This window comes from Pongo abelii, chromosome 14 (assembly GCF_028885655.2).
Source record: "Pongo abelii isolate AG06213 chromosome 14, NHGRI_mPonAbe1-v2.0_pri, whole genome shotgun sequence".
Classification (NCBI taxonomy): Eukaryota; Metazoa; Chordata; class Mammalia; order Primates; family Hominidae; genus Pongo; species Pongo abelii.
Window position 1 is genome coordinate 51,003,192 of NC_071999.2, and position 20,607 is coordinate 51,023,798.

At 35.0% G+C, this 20,607-nt stretch overlaps 2 protein-coding genes and 1 long non-coding RNA gene across 22 annotated transcripts in view; 1 reads left to right on the forward strand and 2 right to left on the reverse strand.

The window, feature by feature from the left end:
• Positions 1-16,285, reverse strand: part of ZC3H13 (zinc finger CCCH-type containing 13) — a 97,125-nt gene extending 80,840 nt beyond the window's left edge. For 4 of the 17 annotated variants that reach the window (XM_024230863.3, XM_024230860.3, XM_024230857.3 and 1 more), the window contains exons 1-4: positions 15,884-16,254; positions 9,188-9,313; positions 8,753-8,862; positions 5,661-5,772 (exon numbers count right to left, since the gene is read on the reverse strand). In XM_024230863.3, the coding sequence (XP_024086631.2) occupies positions 5,661-5,772; positions 8,753-8,862; positions 9,188-9,304 (339 nt within the window). In that variant the 5' untranslated portion in view covers positions 9,305-9,313; positions 15,884-16,254. The other 13 variants (XM_024230866.3, XM_024230855.3, XM_054528999.2 and 10 more) reach the window with 10 other exon arrangements.
• The window catches only part of LOC134759890 (uncharacterized), a 106,555-nt gene continuing 102,196 nt past the window's right edge, over positions 16,249-20,607 (forward strand). For 3 of the 4 annotated variants that reach the window (XR_010136768.1, XR_010136767.1, XR_010136765.1), the window contains exon 1: positions 16,249-16,442. This is a non-coding gene — a long non-coding RNA (uncharacterized LOC134759890). Of the gene's footprint in view, positions 16,443-17,422; positions 17,538-20,607 lie in introns of all 4 variants that reach the window. The other variant, XR_010136766.1, reaches the window with a different exon arrangement.
• CPB2 (carboxypeptidase B2) overlaps positions 17,010-20,607 on the reverse strand; it is a 52,994-nt gene continuing 49,396 nt past the window's right edge. Inside the window, exons 10-11 of the mRNA XM_002824247.4 lie at positions 19,202-19,289; positions 17,010-17,242 (exon numbers count right to left, since the gene is read on the reverse strand). Of these exons, the coding sequence (XP_002824293.2) occupies positions 17,058-17,242; positions 19,202-19,289 (273 nt within the window). The 3' untranslated portion in view covers positions 17,010-17,057. The remainder of the gene's footprint in view (positions 17,243-19,201; positions 19,290-20,607) is intronic.

The window sequence follows — 20,607 nt, forward strand, 5'->3', positions numbered from 1 at the left end:
GTCATCTTAAATAAATTCAGGACAAATATCAAGTCTAAACAAATGATCTGTTTGAAGTTAAGCAATTAGGTTGGGGTGGGGTAGGAAACAAACAAATGACAGAAATGGTCCTTTGAAAAAACAGTGGACAAGGGAAAGAGAACAACATTGTGAAGTCTCAAAAGAAAAACCTCGAGGTGGAAAAGAAAAAAAAACAAAACCTCTAAAAATTACTTTTTCAGGAACCAGAAAAAGTTATTAAAATAACAGGTTAAGAAAAAGTATTTAACCAGTTGAAATAATTAACATTTAGAAAATTAACATCAGTTAAAATATTATTCCAATTGTTGTTTTTGTTTTGTTTTGTTTTGTTTGAGACAGTCTTACTCTGTTGTCCAGGCTAGCATGATCTCAGCTCACTGCAACCTCCGCCTCCCAGGCTCAAGTAATTCTCCTGCCTCAGCCTCCCGAGTAGCTGGGATTATAGGCATGAGTCACCACACCTGGCTAATTTTTGCATTTTTAGTAGAGACGGGGTTTCGCCATGTTGGCCAGTTTGGTCTCCAACTCCTGGCCTCAAGTGATCTGCCCATCTCAGCCTCCCAAAGTGTTAGAATTACAGGCGTGAGCCACCACACTCAGCTATCCCAATTGTTTTAATATTGTATATGAGGACGAATAAACAACAACAAAAAACTTAACACTTTAAAAACAAAGATCATGAAAAAGTTCTGGAAATGAATGGTGGTATCAGTTGCAAAACAGTGTAAACGCACTTAATGCCAATAAACTGTGCATCAAAAAATTGTAAAAAATAGTAAATTTTATATGTATTTTACCACAATAAAAAAAATGAAAATAAAAACAAAGATCAATAAAGAAAAATAAACTTAGATCACTGCTCTTGCCAATTTGCTCTGACGTAAGACTTAGGTAAGCAATACTCATAGGGCACCTCTAACTCCTAAATTAGGTATCTTCCCACAGTGACGAATTATCTAATTCTTTCTTGAATGAAGCCACAAAGCTTCTACTAAGAGATAAGGATGCCCTACAGCACCTGTATGTCTCTGTCATCAATAAATGCTTGAATATTCTTCCTGACTATATTTAGGGGTCTAATTTTGCTTTCAAATCTAATTTATCTTTTGTGCTCAAATTCCATAAAATAACAAGTCTCTGTCATACAAAATGAAAATACAATTCCATTTTAATCTGAAAACCTCTATTGATTAAATGCAACTATTTCCTACTGACTACCTCAAATAAGCCTCTCACTTTTCAGTTCCACTGTATTAAGTCTGAGTCACATCACCTAGACCAGCCCTTTCCAACAGAAACATGATGCAAACACTTAAGTAATTTTACAATTCCTTGTTGTAACATTAAAAAGAAAAAAGATAAAGGTAAAATTAAAATATTGATAACATTATTTAACCCAGCATATCCAAAATCATTGTCCTCTCAACATATAACCTACATTTTAAAATTTGAGATATTTTACTTTCTTTTCATACTAAGTCTCTGAAATTCACTATGTATTTTATATTTACAGCACACTTCAATTCAGACTACCCACATTTGACAGCACAGACCTTAGATCAGCGGGGGTTCTCAATCATGGCTGCATATCAGAACCACTTTCCATTAATTCAGTAAGTGAACTTACTAGTTCTGTCTTGGTGACCAAGACAGATCTCAGCATGTCTCTTTTCTCTATTGCTAAACTGTGAGTTTGGCACACAAGACCACTGATAATCTGGTCCTAATCTACTTCAGCCTTCATCTCACGTCTACATGTTACCATTTTTATAACCTAGGCACACAGCTTCACAAGTTTCTCAAACACATTAGTCCTTTAAAACTCCTTACAGTTCTTGTGTTGGTTTTCTCTTCTTCCCTCCCCTCTGACACCCCGTCGATCCTTCAACACCAGTCCAAGTGTCATTTTCCCTGAAGCGTTCCCTGGTTCTCCAGGTAATTACTTACTCTCTCCATTGTGCATTTTGCTCATATCTTTCTGACACACTATCACATGCTACAGAATTACAAGTTATCCATTTATGAATTTGATAACCACAAGATCAGGGGTTATCAACCTCATAATTCAAACACACTGGAGTTGACATCAGTGACAGAGAAAAGGAAGAATTACAGCTAATTTGCTGAAAATCACACCCATTCCATCTTAGCTATGCCTATGTAATCTATTCTACAGTTGCCCTTACCTAACATAGGCCTGATCTTCCTACAGAAATTCATTACATGAAGATCAACAGTCACGTGTTGCAGCAGGAATGCACCATAAAAATGATCAGTATCTGTTACCTGTCAAATACAACACTAAAAATAATTAATACTGCGCCGGTGGCTCATGCCTGTAATCCCAGAACTTTGGGAGGCTGAGGCAGTGGATCACAAGGTCAGGAGTTCAAGACCAGCCTGCCTGACATGGTGAAACCCCGTCTCTACTAAAGATACAAAAAATTAGCCAGGTGTGGCGGCGCGCACCTGTAATCTCAGCTACTTGGGAGGCTGGGGCTGGAGAATCACTTGAACCTAGGAGGCAGAGGTTGCAGTGAGCAGAGATCACGCCATTCCACTCCAGTCTGGGAGACAGGGTGAGACTCCGTCTCAAAAGAATACTAATAAATAATAATTAATATCCTGGTGTCCCAGGTTATTAACAGTTCTGTTTAAGTTTAGATAGTGTATTACCTAAAACCTGATCACTGTTGAAATTTGTAACTCTATCCCTTAGGTATACACGATGCTCAGTGTCTTTGAGGGCACTGTACTAACTTTGTTTGATGTACATAAAAACCTTTATGATAAACAACACACTTACATCCAGTTATCTGTCAACAACCTAAACCTCCAAGGCTGATGTTCATCTTCTATAAGAGCCTAAAGACAATTTATATTAGAAAAAGCTAGCGCCATTTCAATACCAGTATATACCATTTATTACGCACATGTCATCATGGAATAGTAAATCATTTACATGTATATTCTTCACAGCAACATGGACAGCCGGCATTTCCATTTTACGGATAAGGAGACAAGAAGAAGAGTTTAACAATTCCTGAAGTAATATGCTCTAAATATGGATTCCAAATGTTTGCTCCTTATACTAATAACAATTCATCTAGTAGTATGCTAGAGTCAGTCTGTACTGACTCATAAGAGCTGACTTAAATTTTTAGGAATTCTGGAAGCCACTGTTAAACACAGCCATGATTAAACAAATAAACTATTAAAAACAAAGGTAATAATTACTCAGAACTCATAGTAAATTTTACTCCTGAGGTTATTTACATTTTGTGTGTCTGTTTATAATATACATAATGGGAACACTGTATACAATGTCACTTAGCATCTCTTCCCAACTATGCATCTATCAGTGACGTCTTTGAAAGCCTGAAACTGACCATGGTGGGAGTATTTACATAAAAGAACTGGCAAACCCTGGAAAGCATGGCTTTCTTCTTTTCAGAGTAGCAGTACATTTACCAGCAGACCGCTGAGGCATCTGTTATTCTGAATCAATAGGTTATTTCAAAATGTAATACACATGCTTAGCCCCAACCCAGAAATTCTGATTCAGTAGATTAGGGGTGGAATATTGGCATGTGTATTTCGAAAAAGATCTTCCCTCAAAAGGAATTTTGATAACAACCTACAGCTGAGAACTATTTAAGATTTTTAAGACTGTATCACTGTGTAACATTAGACTTAGAAAACTAAATACTTAAAACTGTATTATAAGAAATAAGTTTCACAAATTATAATACTTTTTTACCATGGGTCAAAAAGAGCCGCAGAAAACTTCTACATACCTTAAGTGATCAAGGAAGTTGTTGCTTATACAATTCAGTAACTTCCATAAAAAGACTATAATAGAGGACAACTGGATATCCACATGCAAAAGAATAAGGCTGAACCTTTACCACATCATAAATAAAAATTAGCTCAAAATGTATCAAAGACTTAAATATAAGAGCTAAAACCATAAAATGCTTCAAAGAAAACACAGATGTAAATCTTTGTGACCCTGGACTAAACAATAGTTTCTTAGATGACACCAAAAGCACAAACAAGCAACAATAATAACAAAAAAAACAAGAACAGGTAAGTCAGATTTCATCAAATTAAAAATGTGTATGCTTTAAAGGACACCATCAAGAATGTGATGACAACACACAGAATGGGAGAAAAGATCTGCAAGTTACATATATTATAAGGGACTTGTATCCAAAATAAAGAGAACACTTATAACTCAATAATAAAAAGACAACCCAATTTTTAAAATGGGAAAAGAATCTCCAAAGAAAATATACAAATGGCCAATAAGTACACAAGAAGATGCTCAACATCATTAGAATCCAACATGCAAATCAAAACCACAGTTAGAACATCATTTCACACCCACCAGGATGGCTATAATAAAAAAGTTAGATAACAAAAGTGTTGGTGATGATGTGCAGAAACTAGAACTTTCATATGCTGTCAACAATGTGAAATGATACAGCCACTTAATGAAAGTCTAGCAGTTCATTAAAAGGTTAAACACACAGTTACCGTAGAACTTGTCAATTCCACTCCTCAATATAAACCCAATAGAAATAAAAACATATCCATATAAAAACTTGTACATAAATGTTCATAGCAGCATTATACAAAGAGTCAAAAAGTTGAAAAAGCCCAAATATCCATCACTGATGAGTGGATAAACAAAATGTGATATTATCAATACAATGTAATATTATCTGACAAAAATAAGAAATAAAATACTGATGCATCCCATACTCTTTCATGAACCTTGAAAAACTATGCTAAGTGAAAAAAGCTAGTCACAAAAAATCATGTTTTATTATTCCATTTATATGAAATATATAGGCAAATCTCTAGAGAGAGAAGGATTTAGTGGTTGCCTAGGGCTGGTGGCTAGGAGGGTGACTGCTGAAAAGTTTGGGGTTTCTTTACGGAGCAATGAAAATATTCTAAAATTGACTGTGGTGATGGTTTCACAACTCTAATAATATACTAAAAACCACTGAGGTGTAACACTTTTAATGAGTGAACTGTATGGTATGTGAAATATGGTATGATAAATTTCTAGAAAAAGATTAGCTCTCGGAAAGATTTCCATTCCTGACAAACACTTGTTTTCTTTTATTCAATGAACTACATTATAAATTTTATTTCTCTTGGCTTCACTGCCAACAAATTCACAGCTAAAATTTGTGGTCATATGTGCTTTCTTTTACCTCAACTTTCTAGTTCAGTTTGTTAAACCTATGTGTTTTGCTTTCATTGTTTTAGTTTGTTAAGTGTTCTACTGCAAGCCACTTCAATCTTTCTTGGAAGCAGATGTGATGACTGGCTGAATTCTGAAAACTTAAAGATACTCATGATCCTCGTCAAGGCACAAAATCCCCACTAAGTTCAGCTTGAGTTCTGCCTACTAATCCCTTTCATCTTAACTATCATAAAGAACTGAACCAATCAGAGTTTTCTCAGGGGACTCTTTCCCTCTAAATTACATTATCCATATAGAACATTATAATGCCGTATTACACATTTACCATATATTTAGCACACAAATAATATTTAAAATGAAACTTAAATTAACAAATCACTACTGAAGTTTAACTTTGTTTTGGGAAATTCAATCCTACCCTAACAGGTGAGGATGACTCCTCTGTATTTCGTTTCTGGGGCTCAGTGTCCACATCTTGGCGCTTGTTCTTCATTCTTTCTCTAAGATCCCCTGTAGGTCTTTCTGGTGACCTTTGAACCAAAACACAGAAACAAAACAAAAAACGAAACAAAACAACAAAAATCTATATTTATATATTAATAACATTTTATAAGAATGTATTTACAGAAATAACCTCACAAATCTCAATACACTTTTTCTAACTGACCTTGACTCCTAAATTTCTGAAAAATTTCACCTTAAATATTAATATGCAAAACACGAGCAACACTTACAGTTTTTCTCCCAACAACAATCAAAATGTATACGTTAAATTCCATGAAGTGGCAGGTACTGGTGATGTGAATAAGAAATTACATGTGAACTGAGAAAAAGGAACTAATAGCTTGACTTGTTTTCCTATTAATCATATAAATACATTAGTTACATGTGGGAGCAAAATGTAGTAGTAACACAAAGTTTTAAACTACAAAGTTGCAAAATTAATCTAGAGGTAGCAGCATTATCATCTATACATGAAAGATATAAGAAGATATTACAAGAAATAAGTTTCTTGTATACACATGCCTGTGGTTGGATGCAACATCAACAACTGAGAAAATATTTTATGTACCTTAAGTAAGAATCAAAGCAAATATAGGAGCTTTAAAATTTATCTTAAATTTTAAATTATTTCAGAATAAAGATAAAGGATTCAAGGCAATTTTACAACAGTGATTTTCATATTCTGCTGTAAATTTTTTAACTAAAGGAAAAATACATATTTATACTCAACAGTGGTAAGGCTTTATTATTTATACTAGAAATCTGACATTATATGGCTATGCAATTATTTTCACTATCAGTGGGAAAAAACAAAGGAGAGATAGAAAACACACTGCCTTTAAAGACTATTTCTAGAACACCTTTAAAACGGCAAAAGAAGTTAAGGAATGCTCTGTTCCTCTTTGACTACCAAAAAGTACTATATATAAGAAAGATATAAACAAATCATATAAATATTCACATCTATTTCAAGCAGTCATTGAGCAATCAAATCAATTCCTTGATTTTATGAATATAAATCATAAGGTTAGTAAAGAAATAATTTGAGTTAATTCACTTTAAAGGATCTCATTAATGTTTACATGCACATGTAATAGATTTATATTAAATGTTTTAACAGTTAAAGCTAAACTTGAAACTGGAATCTCTTACTAAGAACCAGTACTTAAGTGCTCTAAATTATAATTATGATGTACATGTAAATCCTATGTGCCCTGGTTTCCTTTATATAATAAAACAGTTTAGTATGAACTTGTTTCTATCCTAAACAGCACCCAACAGAATGAATGTTTTACACACAGCAAATTCTCAATTAATTACATAAAAGTCTTGTATATAAACATATAAATAAGCATTTTGTAAAATACATTGCTTTTCTTCTCATCTTTGACTCGCATTATGAACTATGTTTTTCCTCCCGACAAAAAAAATGCACAAATACAAAGTTATCAGATGGAAAAACACACACCAAATAGCAAAATTATAATAAATATCCTTTATTCTAAGTCTAGTAATGACATTACTTTTTCCCATTTTAGACAAATTTCTCTGACCGTTTTTCTCAAAATGATTTCTTGAATAAAAATTGAGTCAGCTAATAAATTTCAAAGATAAATTTTAAAATGTATCAAAAGTATAGTATTAATAAAGCAAAACATTAAAATTATTGAAATAGTTTTACCAGGTATGTATCTACGTGTATATATATACAAGTAAACACACATATACAATAAACACTAATTTTCCCACATTAACGGAAGTGACAAATGACAATCTAAATAGAAATAAAACAGTATTCAGAATCACAAATAAACTAAAACATACAATGTTTACGTGAAAAGGAAGTTGGTTAATGTTGAGGGCTTGAATTTTAAATTCTCCTAAACAAAATCTACCCATACACTACCCCCAAAAAAAATCCAACTAAAAAAAAAAAATTCCAATTGCTAACGTTTAGTTTTTACAGTGTTGCTATGCTATAGCCAAAACAATCAGCATAACCAATTTTGGATCTAGGTAAATTATCTATTTACCAATCAAGTTAAAACTGTTTTTGTGACAAACTTTATGTCATACCTTTTTTTTTTTTTTTTTTTGAGACGGAGTCTTGCTCTGTCGCCCAGGCTGGAGTGCAGTGGCGTGATCTTGGCTCACTGCAGGCTCCGCCCGCCGGAGTTCACGCCATTCTCCTGCCTCAGCCTCCCGAGTAGCTGGGACTACAGGCGCCCGCCACCACGCCCGGCTAATTTTTTGTATTTTTAGTGGGGACGGGGTTTCACCGTGTTAGCCAGGATTGTCTCGATCTCCTGACCTCGTGATCCACCCGCCTCGGCCTCCCAAAGTGCTGGGATTACAGACGTAAGCCACCGCGCCCGGCCTATGTCACATCTTTAAACACCATAAAATAATCATCATGAGGGAACCAAAAGAAAAATAAAAGATCTTTATTAAGCAAGCTTATTAAGCCAAGCCTTTATTAAAGGCAAAACGATGTTTGAAATATGGAGCACATTCATCCACATATAAATACATATTTTCATTAACATACTGTGATAAGGGATTTGGCAAATGCATTTTAACCTATAGAATTTGTACAAAATTTGAATTCAGAACATCTTAAACAGCTAAAATTATACCCTATTTGAATTTTACTATTTTAAGAGTTAAAAATAGCCTCACTAAAAAGAAATTCAGACATCATGGAATTCTGCTGTCTTAAGCAGCAATACATAATTAGAGGGAAAAAAGTAAGCCATACACATATTACAAAAAGATCTACTGTCAAAACAAATAAATAATGAACAAGTAAGTTAATTTGAAAGCAAACATTTTATTAATCTTGAAAATAATAACAAAAAGATCTTGTCAATCTTCGATTACTGGTAAGACTACCACCAATATAGAAAATCTGACCAAATATATGGTTGTATTTCAGATTTTTATACTAGATAAATTACAAAAGCCATCTTCTAATAGTACATGAACAATTCAAAGTTCTCAGTTTACCTTCTATAATTGCTGCTATAACCTTTACCACGAGGTGAAGGGCCATGTACGAATCTACATGTGTTTCCATAGAGGCAGTTGCCAGTCTTCAGCCAGTTACGGCACTGTGTCTAAGAGACAGATATTACTATGTAAATTTCATATTTATTTCTGGAAAAAAAAATGCTAGCGGGACAAAATTAAAACAAATGCTACCAAAATTCCAGCTAACCTGTGATATATTACTCCCCAAATAATAAAAACTTCAGGAAAAAAATATGGAAAAACCCATAAACCTTATCACCCTTTTCACTTCTTTTTATAAAACACACTTTAAAAAATTTACTGAACAAACATTCCTACAATAAAACAACCTGTTCACCTTTATGATACAAATAAGCATTTCAATAATAGAATTCTAAGAGAACCCCTGTGACTATACTAGTGACAACTCACCTCTGCTGTACTGCCAGTGCTGGGTCCAAGCCTCTCAAATACACTGGGTCTTCGGGATGTGCTATCAGATATGGTCTTGGTATTTTCCACTGTGACCTTCCTTCTAATTTTTGACATTTTGTACTACTTTAACCAAAAAAAAAAGAGGCAAAACTGTAAAATTCTTCAGTTTTAAATAACTGAGCCCACAGCTTACAAGTAGATAAAACTATAGGTAACAGTGTAAAATTACAGGAGATTTTCCTTGGGAGATTAAAAAAAAAAAAAGCATACGAGAGGTCACAGGTAAACAGAGATAGTATCTTCTAACACATGCCTTACTGGTGAATTTATAACAGCTGTGAGATCTGTTGGCTAGAATTGTACCTCTTCTGCAGAGTGAACGAATATGATCCTACTCACACAGTGAAGTTTTCATAGTACAATCAACCTCAGAAGATATAGTACAAAATGTTTACTTTATAAAAGTTACTTACAAAAATTGCTTCAAAATTTAGTAACTCAAAGTTGTTAACCATCAACTGGTTAACTGAAAAAGAGTTATGCTAAAGAAAATGGAAAAATAAAATTGGGTGAAAATTTTCATAGCAGAAATTATGTTTCATAAGTTTAAGGGACAACAGTAGTTATGTTCCAAAAATCAGGTTGAGAAAAATGAATGATATTTTGGTATTTTCTTTGCCTTACAGAAGTCAAAACAATCTGATCAAGCATATTTATTTTCCAGTAACACCAAAACAAAACTCAATGTTGATAGAAACAACTTTCAAAACAGGATAGATTGTAGAACTAGAAAAAGTCAAGGTGTTTCTATAATCTATACTACACTGACATAAAATTCAAAGGTGTTAAAAGTAATTAACAGACTATTTCACCATTATTAGTAATAAGAAAAAAGACAAATTGTAAAAATATTTTTATTTCATTTTACGTTTAAGCTCTGTCAGATTTGATGTAAACATAAAAATATTTTTTAAGGGCCAGGCACAGTGGCTCGCGCCTGTAATCCCAGCACTTTGGGAGGCCGAGGCAGGCAGATCATGAGGTCAGGAGATCGAGACCATCCTGGCTAACATGGCGAAATTCCGTCTCTACTAAAAATACAAAAAAAAATTAGCTGGGCATGGTGGCGGGCGCCTGTACTCCCAGCTACTCAGGAGGCTGAGGCAGGAGAATAGCATGAACCCAGGAGGCAGAGCTTGCAGTGAGCCGAGATCACACCACTGCACTCCAGCCTGGGCGACAGAGCGAGACTCCATCTCAAAAAAAAAAAAAAAAAAAAAAAATATATATATATATATATATAAAAAACAGTCAAAAACTGAAACTATAGTAAAAATCTAATCCAATGACACAACTGGGTAATTCAACTAGAGATGCAAGTATCAGATAATGACAGTATATTATGACATTAGAAAACAATATTAAATTCTAGACCAAGAAACAATCCAGAGCATACACTACTGTGGGAAGAGGGTAGAAACTGCCTCATAAGGGAAAGGAAAAAAAACACCATACTATATCCCGCTTTATACAAACGAAATATTAGTTGAAATCTTATCTATCATCAAAAGTTACTAGAATGAACCACAGCAGCTAAAAAAGTTTAATTTAGTCTCTATAAAGATCACAAATGTTCTTTAATGTGGTTTCAAAGTAAAGACATATCACCTTAAAGGAAATTAAATCGTGGTAGTACCTAATTGAAACAGCAATAAAAAATTATAAACAGTGTTTGGTTCAATGAGGTATTTCGGGTCACATTTTTAAAATAATCCAAAGACTAAGAACAACATTTGATAAATAAAAGATGGTGCATCAAGGAAGGAAAATATGAAATAATATATGGTGATTTTAAATTGGAAAACCTATATTTTTATCAATATAAAATGTAATAATTCTTTTGATATAATAGCAATTAATTTTTAGTGATTTTAAAAACAGAATTACTTCACAGTAATTATAAATTTAAGAACCAGTGGAGAGCATCACATAAACAATAATTTGCTGCAACACACAATCACTTAAATATTAATTGTTCTCCAAGTAAGGAACTATACATCAATTCTACATACTGGTGTTAGCATTATAAGATAATCTTTGATTTAATTTTTCTTAGACTCATTCTCAGCTGAAATGTGAACATACGGAGGAGAAGCTGGTAAAATTTCCTATGTCTATTTGATTTACTGAGCACAAAAAAACTGAAAGCTAAGAGAAGTGGAGCTGAGAAAGATCTAGAAAATGTAGAGCTTTGATTGAGAAAAACACTTTTTTAACAATATATATCCAAGCATGATTCAATAAGTAAATGTATCACACAATGAATAAGAAGTTTGAGAAAAACATAAAGTTTCATTATATATTGCTACATTAATATACAAATATAGAGTGTAATCCTCAACCATTAATTCAATTTTTAAAACATTTCTTAATAAACAAAATTGAATAGGTTCCAAAATTTCCTTATTTGCTAGTTATGTAGAACGTAGAAAACAGGCACACCATCCCACCACACTGCCTCAAGTGGACTAACACTCATTTTTTATTTTTCCCTCCACTGTCACTGGAAATGAGTTAGTTCTGCCCCCAACATCTCTACTACCCCCAACATGCCTCCACTCCCAGCACAGTCTCCTTCAAAAAATTCAATGGTAATGGTTTCCAGTTAGGACAACAGGCTATTTATTATCGTACCTATTATACTTAAAACATTGGTCACCTATCATCTCCTTTCTTTTTATTTTTTGAGGGTTCCAGGTATTAACTCTACAGTTTCTTTTTCTGGTCTGTCCTCTGTTGCTTGATTCACACTACTCTCCTCCCTTGACCTATTGCTTTGCTGGTCTGAGAGCTTCTCTCCAATCCTAGACTCCCTAAGACAAACTTTGAAGATTTCAAGGGTTGGACTTGCTATGAAAGACAATCAAGTGAAGACTAATGATCCACCTCCTCACCTCCCTCACCCTACTCCCATATTCTTTCCACAGAGACAAAATTGCTTTTACCAGTGACATCAAGAACTATTCAAGATTCACCTACATTGTAATTATCCCAGGAATTTCACTTGCAGCTACTACTGTACTGAGTCTCCCAATTTAGGGAAGAAATGAAATTAAGTAAAAATGTGGCCAAGCGCAGTGGCTCACACCTGTAATCCCAGCACTTTGGGAGGTCAAGGTGGGCGGATCATGAGGTCAAGAGATTGAGACCATCCTGGCCAATAGATCGAGACCATCCTGGCCAACATGGTGAAACCCCATCTCTACTAAAAATACAAAAATTAGCTGGGTGTGGCAGTGCACGCCTGTAATCCCAGCTACTCAGGAAGCTGAGGCAGGAGAATCGCTTGAACCCAGGAGGTGGAAGTTGCAGTGAGCCGAGATCGCGCCACTGCACTCCAACCTGGCAACACAGGGAGACGCCGTCTCAAAAAAAAAAAAAAAAAAAAAAAGATGTACTCTCCTTTTTCTCAGACTCCAAGAGTACCAGACTTTGTCCTAAAGTAACACAGCATCTGAGTATGCGGTCTGGGTTACAGCAAGGTCCTGGACTGAACATTTAAAACAAGAATAATAATAACAACAATAATACACACACACACAGACACACATATTCTTAATAAAATGTTCTTTAATGTGATATGTGTGTGTGTGTGTAAAATGTCTGGTGAAAAAAGAAAAAAGCAGAAACTGAAGATTTCTAACTGAAATAATTCTTCCGATCATCCATGTAAAAACTTCCACAAGTAGTCAACAATAGAATGTTACTTAAATATTACTCATGAGACATTCATGAGTTTGAATAAACAAAATGCTTCATGCTTGTAAAGAACACAATATGTAACTTTAAAAATCCCATTTGTCTAAAAATATACACACTATCTACAATACAACAGAAAAACATTTCCTTTTTCATATATTAAAACTAAACGTTACCAACTAATGTGACAATTAGAATTTTCAATCCTATTTAAAACTTTGGGCCCATAAAGGAAAATGAACACCACAACAGTTAAAATGTAGATTTTAAGGGGGGGGAAAACTTTTTCAAATTATGTCTGAACAGGCTGAACATGACAAGTAAATGCTTCAACGTATATGAGAAAAATTAGAAACAATAAGACAAAAATGTAAATACTAAAGTCTTTCCTATCATAGAGAATAGAAATCGAGGTCATACCAATAACTTACTAATTTACTCTTCTATGAAGGTTTTCCTCCATTTTTGTTTTCAAATTATTATTTGGTTTAAGTTGCCATCACACTTCCACCCACATCATCAAGTCTTTCCCAAACACAAGCATTATCAAAGACAGAGTGGCACTAGTGAAAGTCTATTTCATTATTTTCCTATTTCTCCTCTCCATTTGCAGAGTAAGTGAATATCTGAAGTCTTTATAATCCTTTTCAATTAAAAAAGAAAATAGAAAAAGAAAAAGAAAATCCGGGACACAAAGTTTGAGTCTATTAATAAAGACACAACAAAAGAGGGTCTTAAATGGGAACTGCTCCCTTGCCCCGGGAAACTTAGAATAACACTGTACTCAGAAGGTTCACATTATAATTACGGCTGAGAAACGAGAAGCATACAAAAGGGTCTCTTTTTGAATAATGACTCCAGAAGCTCAATTACTAAAACCTTGTCAATAAACACATATCCGTTCTAGTATCTTCACTTCAATCCATAATTAATTATCTTTTTCAGGTCTCATCTACTGGAAGCATAAGTGAAAGCATAACACTTTAATCTGGATGAGTAGCGGCATAATATTAGGAAAATTTCAAACAATTAGGCAATTAAAACTACATGAATGTACTAACTAGCAGGATAAATCCCTATACTCTGAATTTCTAAGATTAAAAAGGTGATACTAAAAATAAGGTATCTTCACATTTATACTTCATATTTTTAGAAAGAAAAAATTAAGTTTATTTGATCCATAGTTTGAGAGAATTTTTTAAAATGAACTTTCTAAAACAAACTTTCAGATTGCTTCCGTAAATTTAATGCTAAAACAATTCCAAACTAAATTCCAAACACAACTGACAGAACTCAGCTGACTACATAGGAATTAGCAAAGCAACACTGTAGTACTATGCAGAAAAAACAATTTGTTAAAAACACTGTGCACAGAAAACATCCCATGCTGGTAGCTACTCTAAAGTAAAGTAAAAAGAACTGCATCATACAAAAATACAAAAAGAAAATAATAAAAGACTCTTTCTATATCAACAGCAGTTAATGTTTCAACTACTACTAACAGCTGGAGAAATAGCTCCACCTCTATATGAGATGGAGTTGGGAGAGATGAGGAGGTGAGGAAGACTACCATCCACTGAAAACCAACTCTAAGTAAATGTAAGTTAAACAATGTGTTTCCTCTATGTAAATGCCAATGCATATTATAAATAAACACTGATAACTTATTACAATTTTAATAATTTGTAAAGATGTTAAGATACCATCCACTTGCTGGATTTTAGTATGCTAAATTCATATTACAAATATGAAAATCACATAAGCTTGCAAATCTCAAAATATGCAATGTTCATCTAGAATGACCAGTTATCAGGAAGCCAGTAAGAGGCATACATTTGATAAAACTGAATCCTACCAGATGCACAGTGAAAGCCTTAGTTTCAGAGTGCAACTATTTTTAAACCACAATTGTTACAAGCTTGCATCAACTTTGCTAGTCTCTAGTTGAAACTGTCATCTGTTACAATCTAAATAGTTCATTAAGAAATTAGAAATTATCTGAAAATCTATAGATTGTATTCACAAAACTCTCCAATATACTGTACTAAAGCCAGTAATTTCAAATGTTACAGAACTAGACCCCGCTAACTGGCACCACATACCCATAGACTGAACTGCATAAGTATTTATTCTCCAACGGTATCGCGGACTTCGAAAACTTGAGGTGTAAAGATATTTTCCAAATTTTTAAAACTACTTTTAAAAATCCAAAAATCTTAAGAGACTTCATACTCCCATAATTCTCAAAGTAGTTCGAATTACCTGAAAGCCCCATAGTATAACCAAATACCTTAAGACTACCCTTCACAAACAACATCTTACCAATATAATTCAAGTATTATCAACTCTAAATAATTTTCAAACCACATAAATTGCGTTAGCCTATTATAGAGAGATAATGCCGCCAAACAGGCTCTCTTCTTTCTAGTCCACTTTCCCCCGTTTCTGACAGTTGCCAAAACTAACTACCTAAGGCATGTGAAGATAAAGTAGCACTCAATTCCCAGGACCTAAATCGTTATCACTGTTGAGGAAAAAAAAAACAAGACCAATCACAAGTAAGATGTTTTTCTCTAATAGATCTGGAATGCGTATAGAGGAAGATTCTAAATTTAAGCCCAAATTGCTGCACCCTTCCATCGCACACAAATACGAACACCATACAAGGGTTCCCGTGCTTACATTAAATGGTAATGAGGGGTACAGCCTATTGTCTGAGTCTACCTACCCCCTTAGACAAATGCCAGAATCATAATCAGAGTGAGAAATTATGCCTGAGCACAGGCGGCTATTGCAGAGTTAAGGGTGGGATGCTCCAGGAAAGCTCAAAATCCCAGTGACTCAAGCGAAGACGGGGGGTAACCAGGGCCTCCGCATTCTGGGTCCGCCCAATGCCTTTCCCCAGATACCCACACCAATTCACAGAACGCTTACTTCCTCCCCAAGCTCCCTTCGCAAGTGCAGTCCGGAGGCACCACCGCCGCCGCCGCTCCGAGGAGCGGGGGAGGCGACTCTCTGTCCCCGCGCCTGGACCCAGGAGGACGACGACGAGGAGAAAGCGGTGCGCGCGCGGCTCCTGGGAACCGGCCCTTGGCTAGCGAGAAGCCCCCGGGATGCTGAGAAGCAGAACCCGCCCGCCGCCTCGCCAGGGTCAAGCGAAACTGGGTCGTAGAAAGAAAAATAACGAAGAGATTGTAGATTAAGAAAAGGCAACAAAAACACTACCAGGCCGCTAGGAGGACCGCCTCAAAATGCCGCCGGAAATCAGAGGTTTGCCCTGTTCCTCTATAGATCCAGGCAGCTTCCGGCCGTCAGATTAGTCGTCAGTGCGCAGACACCGCCCTCCGTGGACACGCCCTCTAGGCGTAACGTCCCATGCGAGCTGTAGGAGTGCGGCGGGACGTGGAAATCGAATCTGTGCTCTGTGAGAGATCCTAGGAGAGGAAACTGGGAGCCCAGGAGAACTAAAATTCCCAATTAAAAGTGAATTTAAGTGAGTTTTCTCTTTTTATTACATAATTCCTTACCATAAACCGCTGTTGTAAATGCGCAAAATGCGGCATTTGTTGACAGTACTTAGAGCCATTCATTCATTTGTTCAACAGTGTTTATTGAGCAGCTGAGCTGGAATGAGAGGCTATGTTTGTCGTTTTTGACACCCCTCCCCTTTCTGGGCCATCGCCTAATTATCGCGGAGCAAACGGAATGCATGGTTGTATTTCTAAAGGCACAAGCAGAAATTTATTGAAAATTTGGAGCAGAAATCTTTTATGTACTTCTGACCACCCTTCCTTTTGTTGAGTAGGATCCAATGATCAGCATGAAACTAGTTAGTAAACTTGCTTGAGATGGCTAGTCAAACGTCGAAAATCAAAGAAAAAGTAGGTAGCTAGACTTTTACAATTTTTTTTAGAAGGTAAAAAGACATGAACCTTTGTCTGCCTTAATGGCAAAGTAGCACTTTATTAGGTTCTCTGACAAAACCAAGGAATAGGAAAATCTTTTATCAAAACTACGGATAAAACTTAAAAATAATCTGATACAATGATTTGGTCTTGCTGGAATCAGTAAATTAAAATACGGAAGCAGAATGATAAAATCAGGGGCATTAAACATTCCTAATGACATGCCAAGCTATTTTAGAGACAGCGGCAAAAGCTTCTCTACAGGTGGGTTTGATGTAACGCTCCGGCAGCAAGAATCCGTATGTGCCCGTATCTCGAAGTTCAATTGTAAACGAATATTTGATGCCCAAATCATAGATCCAGTCGTCCCCACCTCCAGGAGCTAGGTCTAAAAGAAGAAGAAAGAAATTGTTGAAATACAGATGTTTCAAATTAATTAACAAACTGGGAATTGTTTGATTTAAATGTTTGTTTGTATACCTTTAGATTTTTTTCAGTTTTTAACTAATATAAACAACTTTACAATGAGTACCCTTGTTTATACATAATTGCTTCTTTGTCTCTTTAGAATATTCTTCCCTAGAATAGATTTGCTAGTCTAAGGCTCTGTACTTTTTGCAATTACGACATGTTCCCAAATGGACGTCAAAAGAACTGAATTAATTTATACCTCCACAAGCAAGGTATGAATTTGCCCATTTCCCCTTCCCATACCATCAATAAGAATTATGAATTCTGATAATTTTATGGGTGAAAAATAATATCCAACCGTCTTAATTTATGTTTTTTGATTATCAGTGAGTTGCACATTTTGTTTGGCATATTTATTGGCTATCTTTGTATTTCCTATCAATTGTCCTTCCTCATTTGTCTACTTGGTTCGTTTTATCAATTGCTTATAAAAACAACATTAATGTTATTAGCTTTGTTTGGCATATAGACCTTTTTTTCTCCTTTCATTCATTTCTCCTTTCACAAGGAATTTTTTCTCCTTACTGAGCTTTCAACTTAGTTTATGCAGGGTTTTCATATGAAAATATATGCTGTACCTGGAATTTACTTTGGTGAAAGACATGTTAATAATCCAATTAATTTTTTTCTAAGTAACTTGTTAGGTTTTCCAACCCCATTAATTGAATAATCTGACTTTTTTGGGGGGGGTGCTAAATTGAGTCCAGGTTTATGGCAAAGTCTGACCCAAAATTTTAATTTATAATTTTAGCATCTATCTAATACAGTTTGGGAAGCATCTCATGAAAGCTACAATTGCCAGAAGACTTGTTACAGTTTAATGCATGTTAACTAAAATGTGTACATATTTTAGTGTTCATGATAAATACAGTTTTGACCTTTTCTGAGATGGAGTCTCACTCTGTCACCCAGGCTAGAGTGCAGTTGTGCAATCTCAGCTCATTGCCACCTCCACCTCCCAGGTTCAAGTAATTCTTATGCATTAGCCAACCAAGTAGCTGGCATTACAGGCATCCGCCACCATGCCCAGCTAATTTTTGTATTTTTAGTAGAGACAGGGTTTCACCATGTTGGCCAGGCTGGTCTCGAACTCCTGACCTCAAGTGATCCTCCTGCCTCGGCCTCCCGAAGTGCTGGTATTACGTGCGTGAGCCACAGCACCTGGCCTCTTTTTGTTTTTTTCTAATCATTAAAAAAAAAAAAATGGAAAAACCTGGATTTGGCCTTCAGGCTGTAGTTTTCTGATGCCTGGTTACAGGTTTATTTTATGCTCCTCTTTTCCCATCTTCCTTCAAACTTCAAAATGGCAAAATCAGTCTGTCCTCCCACTGTGTGTAGATAGGAGTTACTCACTAAATATCTTTCAGCAAAAATTAATCAAAACTTTTTGTTAAGAGTTTGTCACAAGCTCTTGTATGTGTAATATATATTAAAGACAATCAACTGTAATGTGTTATGAGCTATACTCTTGGGGACAGGCTAACACTAAAAAACACTTGATGCAAATGGCATGCCCTAGATTAGTGTGGTGTACAACCTGCACAACCTTTCACGGTGGCCCTAGGAATCATACAAAAGTTTTATGAACTTTTCTGCTTCACTCAACTAGTATGATGCCAATTCTGTAATTCCTACTTGATTGTGATAAATATAATTTCTTAAATAGCATTTTGGCTTCTTTTTAGTAACTCATTTATTAATATAGCTTTGTTCAGCATTGTCATAGCTATTATCTTCTGTTCCTAATTATTACAATTCAGTTTTATTACATGTGACCCTATTTAATTCAGAAAAATTAAATACACAAAGAAAAACAAATCACACAGATTTCTTTAGTAGCTCAAAGTTCTCTAAGATCATAAGAAGAAATACTTACATAAGGTTTCTGAGCCACGGCCATGTGTATACCTGGTATTTTTACTAGTTTTCTCAATAGCACGAACTGCTTCACTGGCTACTAGAGACTGGAAGCAATAAGATATGGAATTTCAGTTAATGTGCAGCTTTGAAACATGACAAGTAGAAGTTTCTAAAAAACAATCATACATTAATTGAATCAAAGTATACATGTAGAAAATCTAGATTAATCTAAAAGGCAAATAAATAAGGTACACAAATTAACTTAAAATACGTGCAGTTTATGGCAATCACAATTGGGTGGCTTTAAACGTAAACTATTTCAATATATTGAAATAATTTATATAAATAAATATATTAATTTGCAGAAAAAAATTATCACATGCCTTTTCGGGAACTCATTTATTATGGAAAATGAAGTATAACTACATCTCAAAGGCTTAGAGGTACTCCATTTCTGAACAAAATTATCACCAAACTTTAAATCCAACCTTTCTAAACACATACACACACCTAATGCATGCATGACTCACTTCGTATCCTTCTCACAACTTCTATTTTCTTCTTGTGTAAAATGTCTAATGACTTCCATAGATTCATCAAATCAAAAAAGATTATGCCTCTGGAATGGAGCAGGATAATAACTAAGACCCCCATTTGACTTCATTTTGTCTGTTGATGTTCATTTTGTCAAATTTATTCTGAAGTTCTCACTTATCTGGAACTTTTCGGAAATCGGAACTAGCATCATGGTATACACTGTCACCTTGAAAAACTCAGAGATTTATCAGCGGATATTATTTTATGCCATCTCTTTGTTCAAAAAATAAGTTTTAATGTAACCCCATTGTCTACATAATGAAATACAAATTTATCTGACAGTCACACCCCTTCAGAAGCCAACCTAATCTACTTTCTGATGCTATCACCCTCCACTTTTGCATCCTCTTACGGTGAACACCAACTTCTTTGCTTGCAAGGTCCTTCCTTCCCTGTCTGCCTATAGAAATCCTCTTTCAATGCCTGTCTGAAATGTAGCTGATCTTTGACTTCAACAGCACTTTATTATTCGTAGTTTTTCCCCCCTTAGTAGATTGTAAATTCCTCAAGGACAGTAACTACTTTATCTCCTCACTTATCTCAGCATTTCCCTCTGAATGCATTAGTGAAGCCATCCCTTGATATTCTAGTTAGAAGTGAGTTGTACTGTCTGTGCCACTTATTTAGTAGTTACTCTATGATGCCTTAGAGTACAGCTATTTGTAACATTTGCTAATGGTTGAGCTCCCTAACCATAAAACATTCTCTTAAAGGGCAGGATTTTACCTAATGCTTCTTTAAACATCCATTGACAAGGTATTTTACATGTAATGGCTCTCAACAAATATGAGTGCTGACAGTGATGCAAAAAAAAAAAAAAAAGCA